The 24,335-nt window shown below is 42.2% G+C and overlaps 1 protein-coding gene across 1 annotated transcript; it reads left to right on the top strand.

The window, feature by feature from the left end:
• Positions 1-295: 295 nt before the first annotated feature.
• tbc1d9 (TBC1 domain family, member 9 (with GRAM domain)) lies at positions 296-23,220 on the top strand. The gene is made up of 21 exons (XM_084931604.1): positions 296-1,071; positions 8,327-8,437; positions 10,577-10,695; positions 11,803-12,031; positions 12,291-12,552; positions 12,651-12,858; positions 14,252-14,458; positions 14,533-14,697; positions 14,794-14,944; positions 16,648-16,862; positions 16,954-17,071; positions 17,146-17,431; positions 17,588-17,717; positions 17,927-18,025; positions 18,194-18,262; positions 18,720-18,960; positions 19,124-19,189; positions 19,562-19,648; positions 20,854-20,922; positions 21,067-21,170; positions 21,254-23,220. Exons 1-21 carry the CDS (start codon positions 951-953, stop codon positions 22,037-22,039), a joined length of 3,843 nt encoding a protein of 1,280 aa, XP_084787730.1. The 5' UTR covers positions 296-950; the 3' UTR covers positions 22,040-23,220.
• Positions 23,221-24,335: the final 1,115 nt, after the last annotated feature.

The raw sequence follows: 24,335 nt of genomic DNA, 5'->3' as shown, positions 1-24,335 counted from the left end.
ATGTCTGATAAATAAATACATGGGGAGGTGAGGGGGATTGAATTTAAGGTCTAATGTTGTCATGCAGGTTCTCTCTGAATAGCTGGATTGTTCCTTCTGCTTGTATTGATTTGGATATTTAACCATTTATCAAATAACAAAACTCTATTTTTTGTTTTATTTTTTGTTCGGGGTTTTCTTCAGGTTACAAAAGTAAAACTACAATAAACAATGTGAGTTTGTAGAAACAATAACACGCTCTCTCGGTATTTCCGTGTGCGTCTCCACCTCCTCCCGCTGACGTCGCGCGCTCCGTGACGCGCTTTATTTTGCGTGCAGCAGCAGCTTCAGCTGACACGGAGAGGAGGACCGCGGCGTTATTGTCGTTTCATTTGTACAAGTGTCGCCTGACCTCAGCACGCGGACGTGGACTTCGCGGCCGAAAGGACCATAGAGACCGTTCCGTGGTGACTGTGTCGTGCGTTTCTCTGCAAGCTAGCACTGCACGACTGAATCGCACCTGCCGCGGAGCATGGTCAACAAAGACTGATCAGCACTGCGCCTGTGTGCGCCCACAAACAGAGCCGAAGCTGCACACGATTTCTCAAAGACATCTGTTTGTTTAAAAGACCTCCGTGGGCTCAGGAGGCTGCTGCTGCAGGAGAAGGTTTGCGTGCACGAAATGTGAAGTCCGGATCGGCCGAACCCGACCGATCCGTGCCTGCCAGGTTTAATTATAACACGCTTGCTTGCGCTTCTTTTTGCTCGGATATCCAATACTAGATCCTGCAGCTGCTCGAGAGACGATCAGGCCTTCATCGATCCTTTAGTGATCTAAAAATAATAACACAATCTAAACACAATCACACGTCCCGGTAAGACCAGTTTGACGGTCACCGTCAGCAGTCCCGGGGGTTCGATGTCCCCATAAAATAATAAATAATAATAATAAAAATAATAAAAACAGCAGCATGTGGGTCACTCCCGAAGATGTGTTACTTGCTGGCGCGTTATGGATCACCGAGAGAGCGAACCCGTATTTCATCCTCCAGAAACGGAAGGGCCACGGGGATGGAGGCGGAGGACTGGCGGGTGAGTACCATGTTTTGTAAGCTGTTGTCATGACTCCGTAAGGGGGGAACATCCAGTATTTCGTGTAAATTTGGGAAGAGGAAAAGATCAGGTGATGGTCAGCTGCACGGTGACAGTTTGTCAGGCTTAACCGCAAGTCGATGCTGGACGGCAAAAAAATAAATAAATAAAATGGAAGAGCACGTGACCAAGCAGCTGCCAGACGACCTTTCACCTGGTCGCGTCTTCCAGGGAGAAAAGCTGAGCCTGCTGCTCTCACAGACCTCCTTCATGCCGGTGACAAACTACGACCCAGAGCGCTGACATCACACGGTGATGTCATCCTACAGTGTGTGGGATCTACTGTCTGCTTACACGACTTCCACCCACCGACCCACCCATATTGGAGGCCATAATATGGTTTAAAATGTCTCAGGGTGTTCCTGCCTGCAGTGGAAATTAGATTCCAGCCATCACAACAACAACAACTATTGCAACTGTGGTTTCAGCTGTGCAGCTGCTAATGGTTGTGAAGCCTCAACAACAGTGAATCTGTTTGAGTCTGTTTGCTTGCTCATGCTGAATCATTCCCCCTGCTTCATTCTCTCACTCTTCCTCCTCCTCCCTCCTGGCTTGTTCCATCCAAAATGGGTCAAGCAGGAGGCACAGGAGAGGGACAGGTTATGGTGATGGCAGGATATGTGTTTTTTTATTTAACAGTTTAGAACTTAAAGAAGACTGTGTTACATAGTTTTCGTACATGAAGGATATTGTACTGTGTCTGTACTGTGTGTGGTGATTCTGTGATGAAATATTAGCATTCAAATTAGTTCAGGGGATGTGTTTCATATAAGAGCATCTTAAACAGCTGCTCAGACTCCTTGTGATCCAGAGCTGAAGAGAAAGTGACGCTTTTGTCAGTAATCGGTGTTCATCAGTTCTCACTCTCTGTCAGTCAGTGTCACAGGCCACTGAGCTCTAACACCTTGAACTGTGACAAGACTGAAATCTCTGAGGACCACTGTGACTGAGGAGTAGGTGAGGTGGGGGCCGGTTTCAACTGTTATACAGTAAAAGGCAGTTAGGTCGATCCAGGATGTACAATGCGGATGTCTGACGCAGAATGACAGACAACCACAGATTTTCACATTCACACCTTCAGCCTTTGAACACAATTAACACGATAACTGTCCTGCACGAGCAGTTTAGCTGTAATGAGCGACACAGGAGTTGAATTCATACGTGCCTTCAGTGATGTCAGATAAACACTGTGCTCGGCTAATCAAGTTTTAGTTTCACCTCGGAGTGTAGTACGCTGAAATTTATTTGCTTCAAACACTGAGGGGCTGTGTAACGCAGAGGCTGCACAGATAATCAGTCCTGCTGATGCCGCTCCCACAAAAGTAGTAAAAATGTAATTGTGTTACGGTCCAAGGTGAAACTAAAACTTAATTGGCTGGCTTTTCTCCTTTTCCTGCGTTGGCTGAGTGCATCTGAAGTCATTAGAGCCGCATGAACGTATAGTATAATTGTCGTCCTTGGACAAATGATCGTCTTGTGAATTTAAAATGACAAATCCCACCGTACACGTCTTAATAGTGGCTCCGTTTAAAAATCTTTAGAGATTTTCACAACACAGCAAGATTTTGTGTTGCATAGATTTGCTGTAATTATCTGGTGGATCAATGTTACAGTGAATTTCCTGAATATGTAATACAGAAACCAGTTTTAGGCAGAATAAACAGACTTTAATTCATTTTTTAACACAGTCTAATAAATTAAATGCAAATAAAGAGATGCAAGTATTATAGCAAAATATCTGATCGCAGGCAGATTTGTGTCATCTCGTCACCATTTCCCAGCCTTATTCCCATAAAGGAGGCCGGTAAACATTAGGGTTCTTCTCAATTCCAGAAAAAGATGAATGATTACAAATTTAGACACTAATATTGGTAATATGACCTGCTATCATATTGATAATTAGACCCGCTGCCTTCTCTTCTCGGTCTCTAGTGTGTCCTTGCTGTGGCAACGCAGAGTGTGCTAAGTGGTGCTGGGAGATGATGTCATTTTTATGTAAAAGCTGAGCTTGCTGACTTGCATTGTGTGCCTGTTGGCACGCAGCACCCAGTGACACTGGCACTGCCCTCAGTCCTTTCAGGGGGAGGAGAAGACATCAGCAGCACCGGACTCGAGCCTTTTACAGATCAGCATATTCATCTTGACCGAGCTGCAGCTCCCATGTCTCAGAGCTGGAGGGAGGTGGAAAATGGAAAATATGTGCTTGCTTTAGCTGCTTCAGAAAAACTTTAGGTTATGTGAGTCTATGGGTGGCAGCATCATGAAATATGAGGACCAACCCTGCACGAGCAGTTGCAGAACTTCTGCATTGTATGTAGAGAAACTGATAACTAACCCTGACAATATAAGGCTGGATACATCCAAAAGAAGAGGAAGATGTATCGACACAGTGAGAGCCACTTTCACATCAGTTTTTCTTTCTTTTTTTTTTTTTTAATCAGCATTATAAAAGACCTCTCACTTCTTCACTGTAACCCCTCAAAGAGCCACTGAAGACTTAAGAAAAGCCTGTAGGATGAAACATGTTAGCCGCGTGGGTGCTCATAAACGGGGTCTGTAGTAAGAATAGTAAGAATGCAAAAAGTACCACATTTATCGGCCTTCCTGTAATATTTGCTTTTTCCTCTACATGCTTATCAGAACTGTGAAAATGAACCAGCTTAAGATATAAAGGTAGTCGGCCAAATGAGCTGTAAAAGGTTGGGAATCTCAGATTTACAGTGTATAAGCTGTACTTGCAGCATATGAGCTAACAGCGTTGCACATATAATGCAGGCTGGGAGGAGTCTGCTCACTTCAGTGTTGAACTGTTGATGGTCACATGCTGTATAATCAGCCTTTACAGTAACAGGGTAGAATATGAAATTCAGAAAGGAAGGAAATTTAAAAATGCACAACAAAATGTGTTTTCATCAGATGTAAAAGCACTGAATATGCCTATTGTGCAACTCGTTACACAATTGTAGACAGGGGTGCTTTTAGCATAAAATGACACCAAGTACAACACGCTATTTCACAACCTGATAATAAGTAAATGTTTGCCTGGTGCAAGTGTGTCGTGCCGGACAGATTCCCTTATCTTGTGCTTTAAGACGAGTCTTTGATGTGAGCAGGCAGAGAGATGCCGTGAGGGAAAAGCAGAAAAATGTGTCTAATATCTTAAATGGATGCAGTGAAACATTTCATGTGGTGAAGATAAAGATCCAGCCTTGTCTTGGCTTTCTGTTATCTGAAACGGTATTGATTGTAATTCTGGGGAAGATTGTGGCCTTTTGTTTGCTTAATAGAAAATCCCACACCAGCAGGGCCTCCGACTCTGCTCACCCAAGCAGAAAGAGGATGTAAACAATGGAGAAATGTATTTATACCAGTGCTGTCAGCTTGGTTTCCTGTTCTTCTGCTGAGTGAAATGCGTTAATGTTTCAGAGAATGTGGTTTGTTTCCCTCTAACAATGAGGATCTCTGATTGTGTCTGAGCGGAGAAGCACAAAACATCACATGATTTGACTGTTCAGGGGACGATTGCTCCGAGTTTTCCAGCCACATGCTGGATGCTACACAGCTTCATGCTGGTTGCGCACCCACTGCTTCAGTCTGTGGAAGGAAATGTCAGCGTAAAGGCAGAGGTTTGATTTGGAACAAGCAGTCGCGTGAACTTTGGTTTGATGAGTTAATGCTGCCGGGGTGTGGTTTTTGGGGTTGCTTATTGTACACTTGATAAAAGATCTATCGCGATAAAGACGGTGAAATGACTGATCTCCTGTATACAGCGCCGCGGAAAGTCACAATATTCATTTCTGTAATTTTTTTGCTTCCAAGGAGATAGACTTTCTCTTTTTTTTCCTTCTTTTTTTTTAAAGGGCTCTTGAGCAACAGTTCTCCAGGCTGATCATTGAGACACTGGCTCATTGTGAGCCCGATCCTTCTACCTGATCATTTTTAGAGGATTTTTTTTAAGCTACTTGTGAATTTTCAAGCACCAAAAAAAAGTAACCAACTCAAGACATGAATCAGTGTTATGTCTACACATAACAGACAACCTTTACTGTTGTAAAAGCACATCATTTGTTTTGTTGGATCAAAAAACTGGCTTATCTTGCTATGGTGTGCTTTTTAAACCTTTAAATTGAGGAGTCGAAAAAAAGTGGAGAACAGAATAAGAAGTGGTAGGTCTAAAAAAAAAAAAAAAAAGAACAGTGTCTGAAAGTTATGTGCTTAAGAAATAATAGTCCAGAGCTGATCAATCAATCTGGCTGTCAAGAAGATCTTCATAAGACTGAAGACTGAGGTATGCCACATTACACAAGATCTGGGCTGAAATCAGGAAAGAGGTACAACAATGAGTGTCTACAGCTATGGACTGGCCTATCCAGACCTCCACATGTGGGATCATCTTTACATCCAAAGACGAGCTTTGAATGTCCTTCAAGAAGCCTGGAGAACTGTTCCTGAAGACGGCCTAAGAGAGTTCAGCCTGTGTTGAGGAATAAAGGTGGTCATACCAATTATTGACTTTCGATCTCATTAGAGTTGTACAAATTCTTATACAGTTTTGTTTGTCTTATATACTGTATTTCCATGCCTATTTCATTAATTTGCTGCACCTGAATCCCACTTATGTAGCAAAATTGAAAGAAATGAGGCGTGGCTAAAGACCTTTGCACAGTATTGTATAAAAATTGGCAAAATGGGTCCAAAAATAGCTGAACAACTGTCTTTCCTGCTGTTTGCTTTGGGTTTCACTTTAAACTATATGAACCAAGATCAAGGTGGTCATAGAAGTTCAGTGGTCTCACCTGAGTTTCCTGCGTTAAACCTCAAAGCAGACGCCTCCTCAGGCTAAGCTATTCATACCATGCAACACAACTGAGTCTCTCTCTTTTTTTTCCCTCCTCAGACTCCAGCAGTTCATACTTGGACACTGAATTTCTATCTATCACATCTATTTTTGAGACAAATTACAAAATGCTGATTATTTAACACATTAAAGTCCTCTCTGAGGTGTGTATTTTTTAACCTCATCAACGTTCTTGTGTCAAAGAGGAAGTTGTCTTCGCACTTATAACAGTTTTGCTGTTTCTCTCAGTGGGGTAAACCAAAGTGTGGATTATCTCACTGGTTTCGTGGTGTATAGGACTCCAGTCGCCTCTGGGTGGTTTACTGCTTTGTTCAGGCGCTTCTCAAGGTTCAAGATGTTACAAGTATGAGTCTGTATTTTTGTTTATTTGTCTACGGCTGGAGTTCTCAGGAAACGGCTATTACGCATGATCTGTAACATTTGGCATAAGTGTAACTAAAGAAGTACACAGCAGATATCAGTCAGGTTAACCAGCTTTTTGATGAGGCTTCTTGATCTGTTCTGCTTTTGAGAGGTAAGAGGAACTGATAAGTAGGACGGTGAAAAGAAAGGCAGAGGCAGAATTTACATGAGTACAGAGATTAGAGAGCAGAGCGGTCAGTGAGTCTAATCCATGCAGATGTGCTTATTTTATTATTTCTCTCTTAAACTGCTTTTCCCCCATGAAAATTCAGCTTCCTTCGTTTGTCTCGTTTCCCTCCTCCCTCTCTTGCTGTCTGTGTGACTCATATAGTGTGTGCCCTGATGAGCAGCAGAACAAAAATAACCCGTCTCTCATGGCACTTTATTTTTTTCTGCTTAATATAGTGCAAAAATCACAACAATAGAAGTCTCAAGACACTTTGTGTTGGAAGACAAATACCCTTGAACTGATAGAAATCCAAAGACGGAAGGATTCTGCACTGCTGGGGGATATTTTTAACGTTTTCATTTTAATGTAGGAGACTTCGAGCAGAAGCAGAGTCGGGGAGGCTGCCTGTCTCCGACATGGGTTGAGGGGGTGACTGCAGAAGAGAAAAGAAAGGCACAGAGAGACACCAAACAACAAACTTGGGGGGGGGGGGGAATCACGTCGAGCAAAAATTCATGTGTAGGTTAAAGAATAGAAAGGATGACAAGTGCTCAGTGCATCATGGGAATTCCCCCAGCAGCCTGAGCTTATAGCTGGGAAACTGAAGGACGATTCAGGGTCAGATGATCCAGCCTGAAGTATTAGTCTTATGAAAAAGAAAAGTTTGAAGCTTAATCTTAAAAATAGAGACAGTGTCTGTGTCCTGGACCTAAACTGGGAGCTGGTTCCACAGGAGAGGAGCCTGATGGCTGAAGGCTTCTGCCTCCTGTTCTACTTTTAGAAACTCGAGGAAGAAGAAGTAAGCCTGCAGTCTCAAGAACTCAAGTGCCCTGCTGGGATATCAGGAGTTTGTATGTGAGGAGAAGGATGTTAAATTTACTTCTGAATCCAACAGAGAGCCAGCAAAGAGAACACAACAGTCCCTGTTAGGACTCGAGTTGCACCCATTTGGAACAACTGAAGGTTTTTCAGACATCCTGATACTAGGAAATTATAATAATCCAGCCTAGGAATAGTAGAAAACTACCCCAGAAACCAGCTTAATAAAAGAAAAGTCAAAAACAAAGCAGAAGGGAGCAGCATATCTTACCTTTTACACTTATGGTAAAATAAAGCAAGCAAACCTTGGCATCCCCACAGAGCGAATTCTGATAAAATCACCGGTGTTTTTTTTCTAGTTTCTTTAAGATCCAAAGGCACATATAGAGGGTCTGCCTTTGTAAAGAACACTCAGAGGCCAAAAGGCAAATTTAATAGGAGAATAAACACCCTGCTGGTCAGTTGTTTTCTGCAATCTGGTAAACCTGATGGGTTCACACTAATGGGCTACAACTGACTTATGAATTATTAACTGACTTATTAACCACTATTAAGGCCATTAGTTCATAAATGCCTCGTGCAGAATGGCTTGTATAAAACGTGTGATTATATGCAGTCATTTCTCACCCGGCACAATCATAACTGTCAGACCACACGTAAAGATCACGGGTGGGTATACGGTTGAAAAAGTGAAAGCGTTTAATGCAGAGCAGAAATGTTTTTAGCCACAGGATGTTTTTGTTGTACTCAAACCACAAGACCTCGTGGTTTTCCCCTTTTGCTTAAGCATAACAGCATGGTATAAAAATGTAAATACATGTTATTTGTGTATAGATGCACATGGTTGCACATTTTTAGCAGGACTTTTGTGTTGCTGCCTAACAGACTTGTAAGACTTCTTTCTAACAGACTTCTTTCTGTAGTAAATGTATTCTGGGCTCTTGCAGGTTTGCTTGTTGGGACCTTGGATGTTGTTCTGGACTCGAGCGCTCGGATGGCCCCGTACAGGATCCTCTACCAGACTCCTGACTCTTTAGTTTACTGGATCATTGCTCATGGTACGTGCAGAACAACTGAAAGAAAAGCAAACTTACAATTGAAAATGTATGTTGTGCACCAATTCTACACATTTTAGCATCACATATGTTGGCCACTCCACTACAGACCCATCTGCAATCCTACCACCAGCTTTCACACAGCTCCTGATGGTTTACCTTGCTGCTGTCACCCATGTTAGCTGCTGAGTGCAAGGTGTTACATTGTGCGCTGGTGGTTTTAAAGGATTACGGGCAACGGTGCAAGAATCTGTGGTTTTCAGCCAATTGCTTGATGTAGTTTCATTGTGATTCTCATCAGGTTCTCACAGTAGTCCAATCTGCTACTTACCACAGACTGTGGCAGTAAATCATGCCATTTAGCAGCAATGCACTTTTTAGAAGCAGAACTCTTCTTTGCTCCAATATTAAACCAAGTATGTAAATATTCCTGCTTTGGGCTAAGAAATGCATAAGCACTTCTTAATAGAGCTGAACGACTTCTGAGACATTTCATTTTAATTTTGTGTTAATTGCATTATTGATTACACTTTCCTAAAGGTCTGGAAAACTGCTGATCATAACACACAGGCAGAAGTTGGAAGCAAGTCGCAAAGAACGCCACAGACAAAAGTGAAGCCACAACTTCAGCAACCCCAAAGCCTGCTCTAGGGACCTAATAAGCACAGAACTAGAGTTACATCCAGTAACTACTCTTTTCCAAGCAAACATTTTTATTATTATTCACACAAATTTCTAATCAGCCAATCACAGGTCAGCTACTCAGTCCATTTATGTATTGAGTTTATGTCAAAATGACTTGCAGAAGTTCAAACAGACCATCAAAATCAAGCAGAAGGGGGATTTAGGTGACTCTGAACAAGGTATGGTTGTTGGTATCAACGGGCTGGTCTGACTATTTCAGATTGACAGGCTACAATAACTCAAGTAACCACTTGTTACTTAGGATATGCAGAAGAGCATCTCTCGAACCTTGAAGCAGGTGGACTACAGCAGCAGAAGACCACACCAGTCTGGTCAGCTGAGAAGAGGCAACCGAGGCTAAACCAGTTCACACAGACTGGAAAAATGTTGCCTGGTTTGATGAGATGGCAAAGTCACAATTTGGCATAAATAACATGAAAGCATGGATCCATCCTGCCTTGTATCAATGGTTCGGGCTGCTGATGGTTGTGTGACGGTGCGGTGGTGATTATCTTGGCACACATTAGTTTAAACACCACAGCCTACCCAAGTGTTGCTGCTGACCATTAAAACTAACTAGTACAGGTCCAGTTTTAACTCCTGCACTTCACACACGGATGTATATCCTAAAATATCTTTTGGCAGCCTTTCTGTGCACTAATACTATTCAGACATTTTATTTGTGTGTAGCGAGAGTGATATCAGTTCTCCAAACTTCAGGGAGTTTAAAGAAATTAATCAAATAGACAACTGACGAGCAGGCTGCTCTGATAGCTGAGTTAATGTCACACTTAATGAAGATGAGGCATGATTGGTAAACAGGCAAACGGATTTTGTTCTGAACACGTGTAACAGCGTATTTAATTAGGTCGTTATCTACCAAATACAAATGTGAGCGTACCATTTCTGCTCTCTATCTGAAATGGAGGCCTACAGAGGACTTGCTTGGCTCTGAAATGCCATTGGCTCCCTTCGCCTCTCCCTCTCCTCCCCTCCCAGTTCTTAATTCCTCCCCCCAGAGATGGCAGGCGAGTGGAGCAGCCTGGCAGACATGGCTAATGCAGTCAATGTGCACTCACTGAAGGGCTGTTTTGCAGCAGTGTTCAGGGATAATGGCCCACAGTAGCAGCCATTACTGCAATCAATTTTTCCCATGACCAGAAAGATCAGTTTTAATCTCACTGCTCAGTTCTAACTAAATTGCCATGATATCCTTTCTGTTTTTTGTTTGTTTTTGCATGTAATTGTTTTCTTGACTTGCACCGATACCTCTGTCCTCATTTACCTGTCTTATTAACTGCAGTGCTCTGCTGAAGAGGTAAAATATCTACTGGGATGCTTTTAAACAAAATAGAAAAACGCATTTTAAAAACGTGTGTGTGTGTGGCTTTGGGGAACAACCCTCTGTATCACTTTTGAAACATTACGCCTTCATATGAACTGTGATTGCTTTCACAGGAACCTCCCGCAAAGAGATCACAGAGCACTGGGAGTGGCTGGAACATAACCTGCTGCAGACTCTCTCCATCTTTGAGAATGAGAATGACATTACCACGTTTGTCAAAGGAAAGGTCCAGGTAATGACTCTGACTGTACAATCATGACGTTAACATGCATTCCTACTAACGGCCAGCAGGGGGCGACTCCTGGGATTGCAGAAAGTCTATGACTTTACTAAACACTCAGTGTTGCCAACTTAGCGACTTTGTCGCTATATTTAGCGAGTTTTCAGACCCTCTTAGCGACTTTTTTTCTAAAAAGCGACAAGCGACAAATCTGGAGACTTTTTCTGGTGTTATTGGAGACTTATTTATGTCGACTTTTTGACGTGAAAGCGCGTATCGCTCTTACTCTCAACAAGCAGCGGTGCTTTGGCACGGTGCACCTCACCCGTGCCAAAGCCCTCACGGGTGGAGGATAGTCCTCCCCCAGCTGCTATCAGGGCAGGAGATGTTCACACCTATGCGTCCAAACTGCAATTGAATCGCGCATGAGTGAAGCCACAAGTTTTAAAACTACTAATAAACACACACACACACACACACACACACACACAAAGTAACTCCCCCAGAGTGCCAATTTCGGGTCACTTTTGCCGGTCCAAGCCCGGGTAAAGGAGCAGGGTTGGAATTGTGACATTAAAAAACAATAATTGCTAAAATAAATTTAATTTGTAGTTCTAAATAAATTCTAAATGCATTTAGGATGTTTTTCTACTCACTTTGTCTTTTCTACGATGTTATTTCTCTCTCCAACAACGTAGGTTACAATTACATTAGGATGGCCAATTATGCAAATTAGGCGATGACATCATTTAGCGACTTCTAGCGACTTTTAGGACAACCAATAGCGATTTTTCTTACTGAGGAGTTGGCAACACTGTAAACACTTTCCTGCTGAGTTTATGGTCTCAGCTGCTAGTTGCAGGTCCTGTTTTATGTTTACATTAAAAAATATGGCTTGCTTTAGATAACAATTAAGTTTTATTTTTATTTTTTTAACTTTAAGAAAGCTTGTTGTAAAGCAAGTAGTGCAGATGAGTCCACAACAGCAATGTGGATGTGTGGGTTGTCTGCAAAAACCCAACAACCTTCAGAGGTTTTTGTTTAAATTGAGGTATTTACAATACACCCTAAGCATTTCACCTCATGCCTGTTGTGCTGTCTCTCTTCATCATGCTGCAGGGTATCATAGCGGAGTACAACAAGAACCACGATGTCAAAGAAGACGATGACACAGACAAGTTCAAGGAGGCTAGCGCTAAGTTTCGTAAACTGTTTGGGATGCCCGAAGAGGAGAAACTGGTCAACTATTACTCCTGCAGCTACTGGAAGGGAAAGGTGCCTCGGCAGGGATGGCTCTACCTCAGCATCAACCACCTCTGCTTCTATTCGTACTTGCTGGGAAAAGAAGGTTGGACATTACCCAATTATACTGTCTTCAGTAATGTCTTTTTTTCTGTTTATCAAAAGGACCTGCAGAGATCTGAACAAGTATTTTCAAGATTATATCGGTGTGAAACGCTGTTGTGCCTTAAGCCATTATATTTTTCTTATATTCTTTGAAGTTATAGCCTTTCACAAAGCTTAAACCATATATTTAGGGCTACTTTAGTCCACTGATATTAAAAGTATATCCTGTTTTTTGGGGGGGCTTTTTTATTTACTTTCAGTCAAAATGGTGGTGCGTTGGGCAGATATCACGCAGCTGGAGAAGAGCGCCACCCTTCTTCTGCCTGATGTGATCAAGGTGAGCACGCGTACCAACGAGCACCTCTTCTCCGTCTTCCTCAACATCAACGAGACTTTCAAGCTAGCGGAGCAGCTGGCCAACATCGCCATGCGGCAACTGCTCGATAACAAAGGCTTTGAGCAGGACCGCTCGCTGCCCAAGCTGAAGAAGAAATCACCCAAGAAGGTCTCAGCACTCAAGAGGTAGGTCCTGATGCAGAGCATTACTGCTTCTTTGCTTTTAGAACTACTGAATATCTACAAGTTTCTTTTATCTTATGTGAGAAATTTGCATCTTTCAGAGATCTGGATGCGAGAGCTAAGAGCGAGCGCTACAGAGCGCTCTTCCGTCTGCCCAAAGATGAAAAACTGGACGGTCACACAGACTGCACCCTGTGGACTCCCTTTAACAAGATGCACATCCTGGGACAGATGTTTGTGTCCACCAACTACATCTGCTTCACCAGCAAGGAAGAGTCGCTGTGTAGCCTCATCATCCCCCTACGGGAGGTGAGTCATTCTGTTTATTAACAGCTTCAAAAAATAAAAATAAAAACAGCAGATCTTGAAAATCAGACCCACAACTTGAAGCTCAAATAAGTGGCTTGACAGCTGACATAATGCAGCTGTCATGCTGAATCACTGTCATCCATTTCGTTTACACAGAGCTGTAGACTGCAGCATTTTAACCATTTAGGAGTTATTTTCTGTATTTGTGTATAGATTCGTCACTAAGTTCTAGCTAGTTTCAAATGTCACAACCTCGCTTAGAGGATGTGAGGAGAGTGGAGAGTCCCAGGTATGTAACGCCAGCTATCAGCCACCTAAATGGATCCCTGAGATCAATCCCTAGGCACCTCAGCCCCGACCCCGTTCCTCAATAGGTCACATCATGGGGTAAGGCGAGGTCTCACTGTGGTTTCATGCTTAACCCCCGTGATGGTAATGACCCACACATGTATTTGTGATGACTCACATGGTCAATAGTGGGACAGTGACCTCAGACGGTGTCCAAAGGGACAATCCCCACTCGAGGTAAAATACCTAGAAATCTCCCCTATTTGTTACCCATCAGCCATAAAAAGCTGATGGTTTATTGTCGTCACCCCACGGTGTGGTTGGATGGGCGGCATGGACGCCCAAGTTTATGAATACGTTTTAAAGAAATACTCTGCCTTAATGTTTCCCTGTTTAATCAGTTATAATTATATCTGATGTCAGTCTTCACTGACAGACGGTGGCTCTCTTACAGCCGTAGCTGATGAGATGTCTTTTCCATTTTGGATCTGTCTCATTGTGCAACTGGAATTTGATTCGGATCTGGCTTACTATGAAAACTGTATCTTTGGATGGATCTGATGGATTTCGATTGGTCAACATCATTTAATGACTGAATCTCAATCTGTAAACAAAGTTCAGCATGAAGTGTTGCATTTAAAAAAAAAAAAAAAAGTTACTTTAAACTGCATTTAATGCCATTTTGGAGACTTAAATACAATGCAGCCTCATCAAATATTCAAATCATCTCCAAGATCCAACTATTCCAGACATTTTTCCATCAGTGTGACCGATTGCAATAATACTAATTGTGTTGTGTGTCTAAAGTGTAATTTAAACGGTAAATGCTTCAGAGGAACTGACCGAAACCTGCCTTACTGTAATACAGCTCTAAAAATGTAAGCTATAGATTTCATTCTGAGCTGATAATAAATCTGCTGTTTGAAAGCAGTAGCAAAGAGTATGAAATCTATAAGTGACCAAATGGTGCATTTCTAGCAGATGTAAGAAATGTAAATGCTAATTCTCTGAGAGTCTCCATGGCTGCATATATGGAGAAATATGTGCAGCTAAACACATTGTTTGGTCTTTGTTGCTCTAAAATTTTACTCCCGGCATCCTGCAGGTGACCATCGTGGAAAAGGCAGACAGCTCCAGTGTGCTGCCCAGCCCGCTCTCCATCAGCACCAAGAATCGCATGACCTTTCTGTTTGCTAACCTGAAAGACCGAGACTTCCTGGTGCAGAGGCTATCCGACTTCCTGCAGCAAACCACCTCTAAGACTTACCTGGAAAAAGAACTCACTAGCAGCCTGAACAGCTCAGATGATGAGGTAGGTAGTTCCATTCGGTCACTGTGACATCGTCCAGGTTAAAGCTTCAAAGGCTGAATAAGATTTATCTCCAGGTTTACTCCCAGCATGGATCCCTGCTGTCAAGCAGCCCTCAGCACAGTCTGGGCTCAGAAGGCGAGCGTAAATTTAACCTGAACGACAGCAGCGTGCCCACAGCCACGCAAGCCCTCATGACCATGTATCGTCGCAATTCCCCGGAAGAGTTTAATCCGAAGCTGGTGAGATAAATTGTATTTTCTTTTTTTGCATGATAATTAAACTGCACGGTGGATTGATGCTAACTGCATGTAAATTTTTGTTGCTTTCCCAATCAGGCGAAGGAGTTTCTGAAAGAGCAGGCATGGAAGAACCATTTTACCGAGTACGGACAGGGGGTGTGTATGTACCGCACAGAGAAGACGAAGGAACTCGTTCTCAAGGGGATTCCCGAGAGTATGAGGGGAGAGCTCTGGCTGCTTTTCTCCGGTGAGGAAATGTTCAGGGTGGGCAAAATTAGAGCCCAGCCGATATTTGGTAGTTTAAAAATCTGACATATTGGTCGATAACTTTTTTTTTTTTTTCTTTTAGACCCTATAAATAAACTCGTATCATAAAAAATGTATTATATGTAGTTACTGATGAGTGCTTCATACGATAATAAGACAAAGGAGTTTAAAAAAGTGGGGTTTTTATGGTCACAAGTCAATGGATTTACTCCTTTAGGCTCTGTTTGGATCAGCTGGGGAAGAGGAAGTTGCAGAGTGCCCTCTGGTGGTAAAACTGTGCGACAACAACACTCGTAACAGTTGAAGGGTGTTTCCTCTGTCTGTTCTTCACTGTTTTAATTATCATTTATTGGCAGTTATTGATACTGATACAATGTATCGGCAAGTGGCTGATATCAGTCTGGATCTAGCACAAGCAACAAATGAATAAATGCTACACTGTACCTGAGAGGCCTCACATCAGATTTTAGTTTTAAACCTTTTTTTGTTTTACAAACTTCTAAAATTTTAGCGTTTTTAGCTCTGATAAATTTGCTAAGCACTGTTTATTAATCTAGTTGATGTTGATGTGCACAGTGATAGTTTCTAAGAAAATAATCAGCCACACATTTAAATAAATGTACAAATTATCTTTCTGGGATTAAAACTTTGGTCTGATTATCAGAGTAAATATGGTTTAGAGACCTTTTTTTTTCCTTTTGTTTTTTTTTTTTTGGGGGGGGGTCTGAAAATCAATCTCAGATCTCACTTGAATTTGTGTGGAAAAGCTTGTACATCATTTTTCATGCATGCTTGAAGACAACACTTTAAGTGGACAGCTTCCAATGCTTCAGATTACACAAGGCTCCTAACTGTCACAACATGTTACGGGTTCAGGTATGCACTTGCTCCAGACTTTCCTGTTTGCAAGCTTGCGCTCATCCTCACCTGATCGGAGCCTGGTCCCGAGCAGCAGCTCCTCCTCCTCCTCTCTATGACCTACTTGTTACTGCTGAAAGCAGTTTTCCTCACGGCAATCTATCCCGAGACGACAATTTACCGTGCTCTATTGAATCATTCAGCTGTTGCCAAAGTGTGTCTCATTTTAGAACAAATGGTTAAAAACCAGTTTGGCGAGGCTCTATTCTGGGGCAAATTCCAATAAGCGTGTTTAATGAAGTATGTGCACAGAGACATTACAGGTCCGTAAGGACTTTAATGTGTGTAATTGTGCTGCAAATTTATTCAGATGACTTGGAGGTCAATTGTAAACCTACAAATGGGTCTCTGAGCTACAGTATGTGCGTGCCAAATAAGAATAATTTGTATTACAGACAGTTTTTTTTGTTGTTCATTTACTCAAATCAGGTTTAAAATCAGAGCTATGATGATTACACAATCAGTTGAAATATATATGATAATGTTTGTACTACTATTTTTGTTTGTTTTATTTTTTAAATTATTCATTAATGCATTTGGTTGTTCAGCTGTTGTAATTCCATTTGTCTGGGATCGAGAGAGTACAGCTGTCATCACACACCTAAAAGATGTATTAGATTATTTAAATTTATAAGTAAATATATTAGATCACTTACCTCTTCATGTGCAATCAATGAATCAGAGATAGATTTGGCATAGATTGGCTGCCCTACTGTGTTTTTCTTATCTTAATTAACCTTTAATTCTCGCATTTGTCTTTCACAGGAGCGATCAACGAGATGACCACCCACCCTGGATATTACGAAGACCTGGTGGAGAAATCGATGGGCAAATACAATCTGGCAACAGAGGAGATTGAGCGGGACCTGCACCGCTCTTTACCCGAGCACCCAGCCTTCCAGAACGAGATGGGCATCGCCGCCCTGCGCAGGGTCCTCACTGCCTACGCGTTCAGGAACCCCAACATCGGATACTGTCAGGTGCTCGCATGCTTGCTTTTTATTGGAACGGCAGAAAAATCAGCAGTCCTTGACAATGCTTGATTTCTTCTTCTCTTCTTCGATTCCACAGGCCATGAATATTGTTACGTCGGTGTTGCTGCTTTACGCTAAAGAAGAGGAGGCTTTTTGGCTGCTAGTGGCGCTCTGTGAGAGGATGCTACCTGACTACTACAATACCAGGGTTGTGGGTCAGTATATGGATGTCGTGTTCTCTCTATTTCACTTTTGTTTTCTCTGTATTTAACATTATTTTCTTGTACAGGAGCTCTGGTCGATCAGGGTGTGTTCGAGGAGCTGGCCCGTGAGTACATTCCTCAGCTCTACGACTGCATGCAGGACCTTGGTGTCATCTCCACTATTTCGCTCTCCTGGTTCCTCACCCTCTTCCTGTCCGTCATGCCGTTCGAGAGCGCGGTGGTGGTGGTCGACTGTTTCTTCTACGATGGAATCAAAGTCATTTTTCAGCTGGCGCTCTCCGTGCTGCACGCCAACATCCACCAGCTGCTGGGCTGCAAGGACGATGGGGAGGCCATGACCGTACTGGGGAGGTAAGAAAAGACGAAGCACTTCTTTTTTTTTATTCAGTGATTTTTCTCTAGTGTTTCTTTATCAGTAATAATTGTTAGTTTCAGTATCTTTTACACACGTCAATCAGCCATGATGATCATTTTTGACACCGACTTTTTAAAACTTGTCCATTGCAGGTATCTGGACAGTGTGACCAATAAGGACAGCACCCTCCCTCCCATCCCTCACTTGCACTCTTTACTCACAGACAATGGAGAACCACACCCAGAAGTGGACATCTTCAAACTCGTGCGCAGCTCCTACGAGGTAATAAACCTGGATCATGAAGCGTGTTTCTAAGTTTGGTTTTGGTTCTCTGAATGCACTCCGAAGATATGAACTTGGACTTTTATGGGATTTGTTTGGACTTTTACCTGATACAATCCATTTTTTGCGATTCTGTTTTTGTTTTGCTGTGATAACATCGTTTTACCACAGCCAAGCTGACCTATTTCACTTTTTTTCCTTTCTGTCAGAAATTTGGCTCCATTCGTGCCGACGTGATTGAACAGATGCGTTTCAAACAGAGACTGAGGGTCATCCAAACCATCGAGGATACAACTAAACGCAATGTGGTGAGGAGATCATCTTACAGAATCTGGAATTAAGTAAATGTGTTGAGAGGTTTTTAATTGTTTCTTTTTGGGCAGAATGCCAGTAGAGTGATCTGATCGTCTGTCCTACATTTACGCTGAATTTCATTTTCTCTCTTCTATTTTTAATTTGGTTATATAATGTTTCAGGTCAGAACCATTGTAACAGAGACTGACTTCAGTATCGATGAGTTGGAGGAGCTCTACGTGCTCTTCAAGGTGAGTTAAAGACAAATCCAGTGACTATAGATTTAAGCTGTGCTTACAATTTGCTTGTACCACAGGTCTGTGTAGTAGAGGTGGGCCGATCACTGCAAATATCGGTAACATTGATACTAATACTGGTATTGGTATTGGATTGATACTAGTGCAATAGGATCAATACTTTGTTTCTCTCCAAGTTCAGCATGTAGTCCACTGAATTGTGTTAAATACATTAATCTTTAGAGGGGGTGGTGAAAAAATACACCTCAAACATGCACTATGAAAAATGTCTCAAGCTTTTTTTGTTGACTGTCACGTCCATTTTATTTGTAGCCTGTAGCACTGGCTACAGTTAAAGTCTCCGATAAACCCAGGTTCAAAATACATGAGAAGGTATAAGATGTGTGTTTTTTGGGGGGGGTTATTAACTAATTATCGTTTCGTTTTTAACTCCTCTTCGTAATTTCTTTAGGCGGAGCACCTAACCAGCTGTTACTGGGGCGGCAGCAGCAACCCCACAGAGCGCCATGATCCCAGCCTGCCGTACCTGGAGCAGTACCGCATCGACGTGGAGCAGTTTAAGGGTCTATTCAACCTGCTGTTCCCTTGGGCCAATGGAGCCCATTCGGAGCCCCTGGCTGTACGCTTCTTCCGTCTTCTTGACCAAAACGCAGATGCCCTCATCAACTTTAGAGAGTTTATCACCGGTTTGGGTAGGTACAGTAAGCTTTTAATCAATTCTTATTTTTCTCAATATTATCTCTATACAGTTAACAGCTTATAACATGACTGATGATGTTCAGCTGGCAAAATGGTAATTTGGAGGTAGTTGGAGGTGTAATGTGGCAGATCTCTAAAGCTTTTGGTTGTTTGTAGGTGTTCTGTGTCACGGGGACCTCACCGAGAAGCTAAAGCTGCTCTACAAGATGCATGTCCTCCCCGGTGAGTGTGTTTGGATTCATTGTGGTGACCTTAGAAGGTCTGAAAATGATTTCACACTAGCTGTACAGAAAATGGGAAAGAGAAATGGTTATACTTCTTAATTGATGTGTTTTTTTTCTCTCCATTCACTGTGGAAATTGCTTTTTTTAAAGGGCCCGCTTTAAGAAACCCCCTGTTGATATAAATTATACCCTGAAAGCTTTTAGCTGAATGCACCCTTATTTCTGGATTTTCATAACATTTTGTCATAGAAACCAAAGGTCCATTATTCGTGCATTTAACTAGTCTGGAGCAGTTGTTTTGAGCTTTTATTGTCCGATCCCACGTGTTGAGGATATCAAGTTGAATTCTAAATCCTAACTTCTTTAACAGAAATGACTCATGAACAAGAAGAACCCGACTCTGCATTTGAAGCCACTCAGTACTTCTTTGAAGACATCACTCCGGAAACATCCGTCGGTGAGGTTTCGTTCTTTTCGTTGGGATTTAGATTTGTTTTGTTTTTGCGTGAGGAATTATGTTACATAATGATGATAACTTGGCGTGGTTCTCATGATATTTGCACGAGTGAAACTTCTGTTGTGGTTATGCTTAGTCACGTGATCCTCACATCATGTGATTTGCAAGTGATAGCGTGGTTGTCTTTTCTTTGGCACCACAGGCTTTGGATGCACGTTGTGCACACTGACAGTTATGAAGGAACAGCAACACAAATGAAAGTTTACACGTGTGTTTCAGCAGGTGGAGCGTCCATCAAGTTGCCCCAGTTACAATCTATTAGATCAAAAGCTGTTGGGCGTAGGAAAAAACTGCTGTATAAATGCATGTGAATGAGGCTTGTAGTAAGAAAGCACAACAAGCTCAAATAGAGTAGAAAAGCGCTAAATAAGAACTATACAACTGTGTGAGTGAGTGAAGGTCCACATCATTATGCTGTTTTTGAATATGTAGAGCATGAGTCTCTTAGCTATTATGAAGTTTAGAGAAGTACACAGGCGCAGATCAAATCCGTGGTCAAATGACTTGGTGGTAACTTTCTAATGCGTATACTTGTCTGCAGTCTTGTGAAAAAGAGTTTCCATCGGCCTCTATGCAGTTCTGTAAAATAAGAAGTTTTGTTAATGCAGTGCCGTAGAAAAAGGCTGAAAAAAGTGTAGCTTGTCTGGAAGGGTTGCCAGGAGAAAGCCTCTTTATCTCTAAACAGAACATGACACAATGACTTAGGTTTGCAAAGGTTGATCTGAACAAACTGCAAGAGTCCTGGAACAAAGTCCTTTGATACCATGTTTAACGAAAGCCAATCAGATCATATGAGCAAAAACACTTCATACAAACTGCCAAGCACGGTGGTGGAGGACTGATGATCTCAGTTTGTTTAGCAGCAGCAGGACCATAGCACCTTGTAGTATGTAGTATTGTAGACCCAAATGTGAGGCTGTCTGTGTGACAGCTAAAGCTTGTCTGAAATTAAGTCATGCAACAGCACAATGACCCCAAGCACAGCAGAAAATCTACAGCAGACTGACTGAAAAAGAAAAGAATCAAGGAGTCACAATGGCTCAGTCAAACTCTGGACTACAAATGCTGCTGCATGCTTTAAAAAAATAAAATTAGAATTTGTAACCAGACAACTGTTTGACCTCAACCTTCCTCTTTCTTCTCAGGCCATGACTCAAAGTGCAGAAATGAGAAGGATGATGGTTTTGTCAGAGTGACATTCAAAACTGAAAAAGGTAAATAACATGGTCACATTTATTACTGCATATAGGTCTGAATGTGTTATTCATGCTTTTCACATTGAAAGGACTCTTAGATTTTCTTAAAAAAAAGTATGATTTAAGCTGGTGAACGATCACATTCTTTGTCCATTTCTGCAGTGAAGAAACTGAACACTCCTGATTACCGCCATTACCTGAAACTGTGGAACCAGGAGATGAGACCTAAACGGGAAAACACAAAAGACCTGCCGAAACTGAACCAGGTGAGACAGTTTGCTGCACAGATTAATCAGCAGTGTGAAGACACAGCCATCAGTGACCTGTTTTTAATGTTTCTGTCCTGCAGAGCCAGTTCATCGAGCTTTGCAAGACCCTTTACAGCATGTTCAGTGAAGATGTGGCAGAGCAAGAGCTCTATCACGCTACAGCAACGGTCACCAGTCTGCTGCTGGAAATGGGAGAGGTGGGAAAGCTCTTCTCCTCCTCTTTCAGAAAGGACCACAACCAGGAGGGGAACTCGGAGCCGAGCGTGTGCATGAGAGACGTTTTAGATCCTAAAGGCACCCAGGAGGACCAGGAGCTGGGGGACATTTTTGTTCCTGCAGGTCTTGAGAATAAGCCGAGCCCCTGTGAGGAGGGAAAGGGGGATGAAGACAGCGAGCAGCTGCCCCCTATGCAAGACATCAAGCTTGAGGACTCGTCCCCTAAAGACACGGGCACTTCCTCGGCTATGCTCATCTCAGACGACGAAACCAAAGATGACACTTCAATGTCATCTTACTCGGTGCTCAGCGCGGGCTCTCACGAGATGGACGAGAAGCTGCAGTGCGAGGACATCGCGGACGACACAGTGCTGGTGCGCAGCGACGGCGGCTCCAACGGCGAGAGAAGCAACCGGCCTCTCGGCGGGGGGCCTCACGACAGAGGCCTGCCTCACAGCACGAGCATCGACAAAGACTGGGCCATCACGTTCGAGCAGTTCCTGGCTTCCGTCCTCACTGAGCAGGCTCTCGTGCGGTACTTTGAGAAGCCAGTGGACGTGGCTGCTCGCATAACCAACGCCAAGAATGCCAAGAAAGTCGGGCGCCCCCTGTTGTCAACAAGTGACTATGAGATCTCGCTGTCTGGGTGAGGACTTATCACTAAAGAACTGTCCTAAAAGGAAAACAAGAGTATAAATCAGTGGTGTTTTGTAAGGAGAATGAAGGTAAGCGTGTCTGTGTGTGTGTGTGTGAGTAATAGCTGAATGAATGGGACCAAAACCTCTCTTAGCAATGTATTTTAAAATAAATTAAAGACTTTTACAACAATCACTAGACTCTGTCCAGCTGAGAAGGAACAGAACATGCATATTACGGTTCGCTCAGATGAAATCCACGTGTACGTCGTAGCTGTACTTTATAAAATATCACGCATAGGTGTTAATACTGTAATCTCTATTACTCTTAGGCTATGTAGATGTAAATGTCAGTACAGTTCCAAACTGGGACATCAATAGTCTGCAGTGCGTACGATCACCTAACGTTATATCCGATCAAACTTGTTGCTTCCTTACTTTACGAATTCCATTGGCTGCTGATGAAGACATTTCTTTGTTTCTCAGTGGATGAAAATGTGAAAAACACAAAAGTAAACCCATGAAAATTCACAAGAGTGATTTTTCCTGGGTTTCCATGTAAACTCTTTTCAGCACCTCTATAAATTTAACACAGTGTGTCACTTTGGCAAATTTCGTATGCATATTTGTATCTTCCGTGATGTTAACTTTCAAAATACGGTCCTTTTAAAAGCCCCAGTTCATTTTATCCAGTTATAATAACTAGTAGGAACCAACCTGTATAATTAAACTAATAAAAATAATGATGGGGAAAGGAGAAAAATGATCCACATAAACAGTTTTTCTTTCTTTTTCTTTTTTTTAATTAAGAAGAAATCCAGTCATGCCTCGTTACTACAGACAAAAGTGTTGGTTGATGGTTCAGGAAATCAAAAAAAGTTGTGTGTTCAAGGAAAATGATTAGTACACTAAAATGCCGTTAAGAGCCTGCACTCTTGATGTTTACAGCAAAATCCACTAAGATATGTTTCCTTGCCTTTAGGCTAGCTGTTTTGTTTTTGCTTTTTTAAAACTTTTTTATCTTTATGTTCTGTACATTTTTACGTTGCTTTTTTTTAAAATTAAAGTTGTTTTTTGTGAATACTTTCAATTGTAAACGCCCAGTGTTTAATTTATTACTCTGGGTTCTGATGCATTGTATATCACTCCATCCTATTAAAGTTACAGTTTGAATGGTTCAATGCTGCACAGTAAAATGCCTCCAGTCTTCTTTCGTCTTCTTTCACTGACCTCATATTGCTGAGCGCCTACAGTCTGAAAACAAGGAGTGATACTGCCATCTGGTGGAAGATTGGTTAACATGCTGATCTCCATTAATCCATCCTAAACACAACTGCATCGTCAAAGGGCTGTTCATACACTCGCTGAACACTTTATTAGGTATCCTAGTACCGGTTTAGATCCCCTTTGGTCTTTAGAGCTGCCTCAATTCTTCATGACAGAGATTCAAGAATGTGCTGGAAACATTCCTCACAGATTTTGGTCCATGATCTCAATCTTTTGTTCCACCTAATCCCAAAGTTGCTCTGCTGAACTGAACTTTGGTGACTGTGAAGGCCGTTTGAGCACAGTAAACTCTGGCATTTCTGACCAGAGAACTGCTGCTCGCTGAATATTTTCTCTTTTTTTTTTATCTGCAAAAATTAGGGACAGCTGTGTGGGGGAAATCGCTGTAGACCAGCAGTTCCTGAAATACTGTTGGTAACAGATTACTGTACTACTCTGTGCAGCTGGATTGTTCAGTGTTTTTGATTGTCTGTGGTGAAAGAGTACATGAATGTTTACTCTTTTACTCAGTTACAGTTCGTCTCTTTCTCCCTCCTGGACCACACACTGTGGGGCTGTGGCCTAGGTTAACCAATCACAGCTCACTGAGCTCATTTACAGCAGGACTTTCTGCTGATTGTGAGGATTGTCTCTTCTCAGACAAATGATAGAGCTATAAATAATTAATCTATTAGAATTTGTTTTCTTCAGGCTGCCATGGAAGACATTTTATTTGTATTTTCTTACACCCCATCTAATGTTCACCATCATAAGTATATATACACATGTTCAGGCATTTCAGCTGTGATTTATAATTATCTTATGTAGGGAGGAACAGAAAAGGCTTGAGTATCTAACTCAACCCAACATTTTTTAATCTGCAGTGTTTATTATTAATGTACTTTTTACATTGCCATTACTTTTTGCAATTTCATGCCTTTTCATGCCACGGTTAGCACTGTTGCCTCACAGCAGTAAGTTCCTGTGTGGAGATTGCATGTTCTGTGGGTTCTCTGCTAGGGTTAGGCTCATCAGGGATTGTAAC

The sequence above is a fragment of the Perissodus microlepis genome, chromosome 6, assembly GCF_051167445.1.
Source record: "Perissodus microlepis isolate ML-2025 ecotype Zambia chromosome 6, ASM5116744v1, whole genome shotgun sequence".
In the NCBI taxonomy this organism is placed as follows: Eukaryota; Metazoa; Chordata; class Actinopteri; order Cichliformes; family Cichlidae; genus Perissodus; species Perissodus microlepis.
The sequence above is the reverse complement of the archived record's forward strand: the minus strand, read 5'-3'. Positions and strand labels throughout refer to the sequence as shown.